Source organism: Ricinus communis, chromosome 5 (assembly GCF_019578655.1).
Source record: "Ricinus communis isolate WT05 ecotype wild-type chromosome 5, ASM1957865v1, whole genome shotgun sequence".
NCBI lineage: Eukaryota > Viridiplantae > Streptophyta > Magnoliopsida > Malpighiales > Euphorbiaceae > Ricinus > Ricinus communis.
In genome coordinates this window covers 21,499,410-21,508,644 of record NC_063260.1, presented here as the reverse complement: position 1 = coordinate 21,508,644, position 9,235 = coordinate 21,499,410, and the positions used below count along the sequence as shown (strand labels likewise).

The 9,235-nt window shown below is 30.5% G+C and overlaps 1 protein-coding gene across 2 annotated transcripts; it reads left to right on the top strand.

Annotated features, from left to right (window-relative positions):
* The first annotated feature begins 553 nt into the window (after window positions 1-553).
* Window positions 554-8,232, top strand: LOC8267200 (floral homeotic protein AGAMOUS). 2 transcript variants are annotated; one of them, XM_015721203.2, is made up of 9 exons: window positions 554-685; window positions 1,156-1,392; window positions 5,744-5,825; window positions 6,011-6,072; window positions 6,179-6,278; window positions 6,415-6,456; window positions 7,527-7,568; window positions 7,674-7,837; window positions 7,934-8,232. In XM_015721203.2, the coding sequence occupies exons 2-9, from the start codon at window positions 1,166-1,168 to the stop codon at window positions 7,935-7,937; spliced, it is 723 nt and encodes a 240-aa protein (XP_015576689.1). In that variant the 5' UTR covers window positions 554-685; window positions 1,156-1,165; the 3' UTR covers window positions 7,938-8,232. The 2 variants fall into 2 exon arrangements, with proteins under 2 accessions (XP_015576689.1, XP_048229455.1); XM_048373498.1 differs by having other exon boundaries at window positions 557-685; window positions 1,161-1,392.
* Window positions 8,233-9,235: the final 1,003 nt, after the last annotated feature.

Sequence of the window (9,235 nt, the reverse complement as noted above, 5' to 3'; positions counted from 1 at the left end):
GAGAAGAACAAACTGTACTAAATTTATAGACAAATTAAGACAAAATTTTATTATTGCGAAAATCTTACAAATCTTTAGCACCTTTAAGAAAAAGAGAATAGTGAAAAGGAACAAACTTTCATTGCGCATCAAATGTGGTATTGCAACACATATGTTCAAAATCTTATCCCCACTCAATATATTTGCTTCCATGGAGTCCCTTTTTTCTTTTTCCTTTTTTTGGTCTCTCTGTCTTTCTCACATGAAAATAAATAAAATAGATGTAATGGATGGTTATTGGAGTCTGAATCGTATGACTGATTCCCAAATTAAGCCTCCTCTTTGCTTCTTCTTCAACATACACCACTCAACAAAAAGCTATATGTATTTAAACGCAAGTAAAGAAATTAATTAATAAGACAAGTTATTTTTTTTTTCTTTCAAAAAGATAAAAGAAACAGAAATGAAATATAGTTGTAGATAATAGTAATAATAATAATAATAATAATAATAATAATGGATGAAGGGTCGTTTTTCCTCTATAAATGCCCACCTCGTAGCTCAACCTTGCTTCCACTTTCTGCATCTTTTTCTACTCATCAGATTTTGTAGAAACAAAAAACAGAGAAAAGCCCCCCATAAAACTGAAAAAGCTTTCGTTCTCTCCTCAATTAGCACCTTCAGTTTTGTTTATTTTCTATCAAAGGTTAGTTTTTTTTTTTCCAAAACATCAACAGACATAAATCTTATGATCTCCTTCCTATGCTTCACTCCTTTTTGGGTTTTCATTAAATCTTTCTTTCACATTTTCGAAACAAGAAACTCTAATTTAATGCTCTCTATTTTGATATGTACTTCAAGAAGCTACAAGAAATGAAAATTGTTTAATTTAGTATTTGAAACTTCTTTCTTTCCTTTTTTTTTTCCTTGTAAATTTTCACTCAAAGATTGAACCAGACCACCCAAATGAAGTTCTTGATCACTGAAAATTCGCAAGAAATTAAAATCATGATTTCATAAAATTTTGTACCAAACTTCTTGCAACTTCTCAGTGATCAAATGTTTATATGTGCTAAATTTTTTTAATTTCTTTATGTCGTCTTAGGAACTACATCATTCTTTCTATCATTACTATATCTTGAAATACTATATTGTGCTACTTTGTTTCTGGTTTAGATCAGGTGCCATGGAATATCAAGGAGATTCAAGGGATGACTCACCTCAGAGGAAAATGGGTAGGGGAAAGATCGAGATCAAGCGGATCGAAAACACAACAAATCGCCAAGTTACTTTCTGCAAAAGAAGAAATGGCTTGCTCAAGAAAGCTTACGAATTGTCTGTTCTTTGTGATGCTGAAGTTGCTCTTATTGTCTTCTCTAGCCGCGGCCGCCTCTATGAGTATGCTAACAATAGGTATATATAAATATATATGCACAAGAATTCATAAAACTTTCTCCAGTCTTGATCTTAATTTCACAAAGTGTACTAGCCCCAATTGGTATTCTTGTGTTTCCTTTTATTTAATTACTATCTTGTTCAAAAGAAACTTCCTTTTACCTTTTTTCTTTAAGCGGATTCTTTAAATGGTTTGCAAATTTAAACCTTTCTGGATTTTAATTTCTCAAAGGGCACTAGCCTGAATTGGTGTTCTGTGTTCACTGTATTTTTTTTTTCTTTAACGACATATTGTTTAAAAGAAACTTTGAACTTTCCCTTTCTTTATGTCTTTAAGTGGTTTCTTTAAATGGTTTGCAATTTTTACGGAGGAAACTCATCTCAAGATTTTAATTTTTGCCTCTGAAACTAGATCTTTGGATGGATTTACGGTAAAAGAAAAGAAAGAAACATAATCATTTTTTGTGTGTGTGTGTTGCAGTTGTGATTGAGTTTCTCCCTAACTAAGATTCACTTGTCTTTCTTTCTTCTCTTTTGTTTTTTTCCTTGTATAAGCTTTAATGGTTTTCTTTATTTATAAAAATTTTATTTCTTTCCTTTTTATGATATAAATCTTATCTTGTGTTCTTGGTTTGATAGATACATAGATCTAGTGCAATAGATAGAAAATAGGAGCATTGTGATAGTAGTAGTTGTAGTAGAAACAAGCATGGGTTTTGGAATGTATGCAGGCATGTGAGCTCAGCTACTTTCTCTACTCCATTGTTGTTAAATTTTCTGTTTCCTTTCTTCTTTTCCTCTTCCATTATTCCTCTTGCTTTCCTTCTTTCTTTCTCTCTCCCAATTTCTATTTGTTATGTGCAATCTATAAGGCTAAAAGGGAAGGCCTATTGCAATATCTGTCATCTTCTCATTAGTCCAAAATAATCATCCTCTCAATATCTCTTGACACTTCCTTAATTGCACGTCAGCTGCACATCAAGAAAGCAAAAGTACAGTGTCAAAGTTAATGAAAGAAAATTGTCAGTAAACCCAACAAACAAGAAGGATTAGGGTTTTCATAAAAATAATTAAAAATGAAAAAACAAATCCCCTAAACGCGTTTCTTCTGAAATCATGATAAACGTCGCTTTTCAAACCAATCACACACAAATCAGGTGACCTTCAATCACTCCCAAATTAGGGTTTTTCCCTAATCCACACGAAATTTCCCTCAATTCTGAATTTTGCACACCCACGTGGGAAAAGCTTAAACCTTTGTTCATAGTCAAACATAGGTTAAATTAGGGCTTAAGAATCTGTTTTCACAAGACTCAATTTAAATCTTTCCTAGCCTTTACTGGGTAATCTCTAAATTAAACAATAAGAAAGATACTTCTAGACAATTAACCAAAAATCATTTTCAGTTTCGTTTAGTTACTGATGTCGTAACTGGTTAGGGTTTTAATAACCAGATCAAGATCATCTATAGTTGTTGCTGCTGCTAGCTTCTGATGTGTTGGAACAGAATCTTTGGTCACGTTACACACGATTTTTCTGCTCTTTCAATCTGACAAAAGGGTTTGTGTCATGATTCCTGATACTGATCAAGCCTGAAAGTTTTGGCTTCAGAATGGTGCTAAAATAAAATGAAAATGATCACATTCCCATTTCTTCTTTCTTAAATCTTTTTATCTCTTTACTATAATCTCTTTTGGTTAAATTCTATCACATAATGAAAGATGTGGACTGGCCGATGGAATAGATCAACTTAAGTCATCATGATGAGGCCACTACTGTTAGGATTATAGTGTGCTTCTCTCTTTGCATTTCTGCAAGATCTTTGCATAGATATATTTATGCAAGTTCTTTTGGATTGAAAGAAGTTAAAGAGAGTGAAAAGAGTTTTGAGGGAAAGGGAGAAAGTGAAGTGATGCAGAAGAGGGACAATGTACGACAAGCAAGAGCCAATGAGAGAGTTCTGTCCCTTCTGGCTTCTTCTTTCATGCAATGGGAAGCGTACAACTATAGCTACTGCTATTGGCCGGCTCTGATGCACTCAGAGTTTCAGTTTCAGAACACATTTAAAAAAAATAATAGATTGATTAATATATTATTAATCATATGTTAGAATATTATTATTTTATCACATGTACAGTAATATTCTTGAAAATGAAACAAGAACTTTATACTTCTTGGAAAATTTCTTTCACTAAATCGAGGTGGGTATTACACTGTTGATTAGGGTATTATCCATGGAGTAATGGGTTTGTAACACGTGGTTGAGATTTGACCTTAGATATAACCTAGCCAATCATATTGCATGACACAGTGCCAGCTTGGCACAGACAACCAATCAGTAGCTCGAGGAAGTTAAGGTATCAGGAAAATAGGAAAAGTGGGTGTCTACTTATATCTGCGACATGACATTCTTATTTTATTTTGTCATTCAAGAATCAAAACTGATCAGTGATCAGACTGGTCCAAAAGAAAAAAGGGTTTTGTCATTCATTTTGCTTTTAGGGTTTAGGGTTTCGTATTAGGATGAGTTAACTGAGAGAGTTGGTTGATTTGACTGTTTAAAAATGGCTTTTAATTGGCTGATCTTAGCTTAATACCAGCTAATATTTTTAAGTGTCACTATAACATGCCAATGTGGTTATTGTCAGTAGGGTACATGATTTAGCCTAAGAGCTAGACCAACTCAAGCTTCCTGTTTCTCTTTAATTTCTGAAGGACCTCTTTCTCTCAGTTATATTTTATTATTTTATTTTAAAGGAACCTCCCTGTTCTTTGTTGTTGCAGATAATTTCTCTCCCCCTTTTTCTTTTCCTTTAAATGTTTAATATTTTATGTTGTTTTTCAACAAGGTGGTATTTATTTACCAAGAAGATCTCGGAACACAGAGAAAAATTAATTTGATGTTCTCTAAATTTGAACTTACACCTTTTCTTTTTCCTTGTTTATTATTGACAAATGTTTTTTAAAATAACAAACTATAAAGTTCAAGCATATATAATTAGAAAGAGAATATAAAAAGCTCGCATTCTAGTCATAATATCATAACAAAAGAGATATTTACTAGTGCCCATTAAAAGAAAATCAAGTAACACTGACAAAGAGAAATATGGGAGGCTGACGTACTTAAATTGGGGGAAGGGCCAGAAGTAGTTCCCATTTATTTGAATGTAAAATTATCATACAAGAAGCAATTATGGAAAATCAGTTGAGAAAGAAAGAGTGGAAAAAGTATTTTCTTTGAAGGTGTGAAGATCACAGTTCAATGAAACTCTATATTCTATCAGTGATAGGTCAATTTCTGCTTTCTAATCTCCTTTGATAAATATAGTTTGGCAGAATACATAAGTTTTTCCTTAAACTTTACCAATTAATTTCTTATACCTTCCAACTATTATTTTAATTTATGACACTTTTAAATCTTTATGTCTTTATTTTCTTTCATCTCTATATATATTTTTATATTATTCTTCACTTAGATCGTGAAAAAATTATATAAAAATGAATTCAAATATAGAATTATATATATAGGCATAAAAAAATTTGAAGATGAAGTTATGTATACATAATAACGTACTTTCTAATTTTGCATACCATATTGATAAAGTTAGATCCATTTAGTTTTAGTCTGGCAAATTCATTTCATAAACTGCAGTCCTAGTCTATAGTAGAACTGCATTCTTTTATCATTTCCTTCTTGCTGATAAGGTGATGCTACAAGTCCATCTGGCTTTCTTGCACAATTTTATAAGGCTTACAAGTATCTAGAGATATTACTCATGTGACTTTTGGGATTTGTTCAGCAGTGCTTTGAGATTGTATCCTCTTGAAAGATTTGACCCACCATTGAGTTGACAGGTTTTTTTTTTTTTTTTTTTTTTAGCTCATACGATCAATAATATAAAACTGAAATATTCTTAGGCATGGAAACTGAACGTGTACTTTACTATGTCATTGTTTTCTCTAAGATATATGTTCTTTCTATTTTAGGGTTTTCAATCACTTAATATACATGGTTTGTCAATGGGAAGTTCCATTTCCAGTTGTATATGGTTGGTCTGGTTACTTTTCCTTTGATCTTCGACGAGAACTTTTTGTTTACTACACTCAACTTCTGTAGAAATCAACTTTATAGAGTCCCAGTTTGATGCAATTGGACTATGAACCCTTGTTCTCCCGTTTTAGAATAATTTTGCATATTAATTTGAATTTTTGTTAAATAACGTAGCAATTTTTTTTAATTTATTAGTAACTATAATTGTGGTGTGGAATGATGATTGGTGTTTAGCATCTCCCGCTTTTGCATGGTTTCCTAGCTACCATTACTATGGACATTTCAAGACATTTTATGAAATTCATTTCATGGATGCAGCGTTAGATCTACGATTGACAGGTACAAAAAGGTATCCACAGATTCATCCACTACTGGGTCTGTTTCTGAAGCTAATGCTCAGGTGCAATTTCTCATTTCCGATGTTAAACTTTAAATTTGGAGGCTTTTGCGTTCAACCTCAAATAAGATCCCTTTCTGTATATATGGTCAAGAAATTGGTATTTCATGCTTGTTCTATGAGTTCTTTGTTAATCTTGAATTGTGAATGAAATCTTGAATGCTCTTGATTTTGGATTTATATTTCAGTTCTATCAACAAGAAGCTGCCAAGCTACGTGTGCAAATTGGCAATTTGCAGAATTCAAACAGGTAAATGTGAATGCCCTTAATTAGCTGTTTCTTTTACATATTCACTCTTCCTCTTGGAACATGGAAATACAAAGGCTTATTTTGTGGACAACAATGATACTTCCAGGCATATGCTGGGTGAGTCTCTGGGAGCCTTGAATTTGAAAGACCTTAAGGGCTTGGAGGGACGACTAGAGAAAGGAATTAGCAGAATTCGATCCAAAAAGGTACTCATGCGGTACTGATTCTATGTATCTTTCATTTTAAAAAATATTACTTCTCTCCGTTGTAATCTCGTGTACTTCCACTAACAAGTTTCCTCTCTTGGTCTCTTCTTATAACTCTTTCTGAAAACTCTACCAGAACGAGCTATTGTTTGCTGAAATTGAATATATGCAGAAAAGGGTAATACTCTCTTTTGTTTTTATATTCCTTTAGTCTTCTTTGTTGAATCTGAAAATGAGTATAACTATTTCAGGATGGTTTTAAAGGTGCGAAGATAACTTCCAAATTGTTTTAGCACTTCCCATTTCTTTCCACTTGAACCTTAATTTGTTTTACTCATATAAGAGCATCACAAGGTCTTCTTTAGCCTAAAAAAGTATCGTTTACTCAATAAAGAGCATTTAAAAAAAATACTCAAATAAAAAAATTAAAATATCTTAATTTAAATTTAATAAATAAAAAAATTGTAGCGAATTGTCTAATCTCTATTATTGAATATATTTTTTAAGTTTTTTCAAATGGAATTGTTAGGCTTGGATAGTTTCAGAATATACGAGGATTAGCCGTTTGGCTTTGGATAGATACTTTTCAATTCTATATTTTTTCCATTTAAAGGTTAAAAAATAAAATTAATTATTAAAATTTTATTTACTATATAATATTAATAATTTTAATTTTTTTTTAACTTTTACCAATAAAAAAAATTGAATTACATGTGTATAAAATTTTATAATACATTTACTAAAATAGTGAATGTAACGCATGCATTTTCTCATCATCCATGTTATGTGCATTTACATTTAATCATTGGGCATATGATGGTATATCAATGATATTTTTATTTTATGAGAACATATATATATTAATTATAAGTAGAGAATAAGAAGCATGATATTAGATTATTAATTTAGATAAGTTGATTAAGTACTTGGGTTAGCTGGCTATTATAGAAGATTTGTAAAAGATTTTTCAGTTATTGCTAAGCCTCTAACAGCTTTGTTAAAGAAGAATGTGCCATTTTAGGAATCTAAGTGTCAATCTTTATATAGTTTTTCTGGAAACAGTTAGCATTTTTTTTTTATCAAGTTTTGATTTTGCAAGTTCCTATAGTTACTATTATCAAAATGAAATATTCAGATAGTAAAGGTTTTGTTAGGATTCCAAGATTCTCAGTTAAGTAGATCCTCTCAATGTTAGTATCATGTCCTGCAATGCGAGCCTGAAATTTTTTTCTGCATTCTAAATGACAGGAAATTGATTTGCACAACAATAATCAGCTTCTTCGAGCCAAGGTCTGCCTAATTCTCTCTGTTCAATTTCTCTTCCCTTTCCCTACCTTTTTCTTTTTTGTGTATCGGGATGCACACAAAAGCATTGAACTTGCTTAAATTATGCAGATTGCTGAGAATGAGAGGAAGCAGAACATGAATTTGATGCCAGGAGGCGGGAACTATGAGATAATGCAATCTCAGCCATTTGATAATAGGAACTATTTTCAAGTGAATGCATTACAATCCACCAATCATTACCCACACCAAGATCAGATGGCCCTTCAGTTAGTGTAAGAATCTAATCAAGACCTTGTATATGTATATATTACATACAAATCATTAACTTTGCAAACACACAAACAAATCCTTCATGTTTTTTTGTGCAGTTAATATGATCCGCGGGCATCAATTTCTAGCCTTTTCTTTTGATCTTCTGTGGAAGGGGTATCATCAGGTATCTCACCTACTGGAAAGCTGAAAAGTAATTCTGAAAATCTTGCAGCAGTGAAATCAAAACCTGAGCAGTAATCCTACCATGCATATTTTACTAATATGTAATCCAGCTTAAGACTTGATAATATATGTATACATAAGGATTGTTGTAAGAGAAGGATTTTCTTTTCTGCTAAATGTTCTAAAACTTGTTAGATTCTGTGACTAATTTCATTTTCTTCTTCTTCTTGAAGTATTAGGGTTGCATGTTATGATATTTTTAGTTCATTTATGAAATATGATCGGTATCTACCATTTTGTGCGTCATTTTCAAGGACCACATAAGAAAATGATAAGCAACAGGTAGTGCTTCCATTGAAGTAATGCATAAATCAATTTCATGATAGCAACATTTTCCTCTTTGCTTTTGTAGGTGCCCTTTTATGACTAATTCAAATTTCTAGTTGAGCTCTACCCAATTATATGAATTATAATATCTAATTTCATTATGGTATTATCTTATCACTAACTAAGACACTACCAATGTTTTTAATAAAGACTCAAGTAATATGAAAAAGTATATGTACAAACACTGAGTCCTTAAAATATTTTTAACATGTGTCAATAATTTTTATATTTTAACACACTTTTGAATACTGATTTATATAAAATAACTTTAATTATTAGTCATTTTTCTAGTTTAACAATTTCTAATCGTACAATGTATATTAATTTCACTTTTATCATTAATTTTATAGATATTTTTACTTAACTAATAACAATATTATTGGAGAATAATGATAAAAAAATCTAAAATATTAAGTTTTATTAACAAAAAATTTTAAAAATATTGGATTTTTAATTCAATATTCTTAATTATGCCATTTGTTAAATCTTGTATACATATTTAATTATAATTCAAATATTATGAATGAAAGTTTAAAATAAAGCAGCATCTCTAATTTTTTTAATTGAAAAAATCTTATAATAAAATTTATAAGAGTCCATGTGATATGTAAATAAATAACTATATATATAAAATTTGAGTTTTAAAAATTTCCTAACACAAAATTTTATTATGTGTTTGATCTATTTTTATTGATGTATAATAAAATTAGCCTTCATTTACACAAAATAATTTATCAAAAGAAATATATTTGTTATATTTTGCTTTTAACTTATGAAAGTATAACTTATATATTAAACAATAAATTTTTGAATTAGAAATAATTTGAATTCTAAAAAAGAGTATATAA

Coding starts and splice junctions, on each gene's coding strand:
- LOC8267200 (XM_015721203.2), top strand. CDS start 1,166: ATGGAATATCAAGGAGATTCAAGGGATGACTCACCTCAGAGGAAAATG. Junction 1,393..5,743: donor TATGAGTATGCTAACAATAG/GTATATATAAAT, acceptor TCATGGATGCAG/CGTTAGATCTACGATTGACA. Junction 6,279..6,414: donor GCAGAATTCGATCCAAAAAG/GTACTCATGCGG, acceptor AAACTCTACCAG/AACGAGCTATTGTTTGCTGA.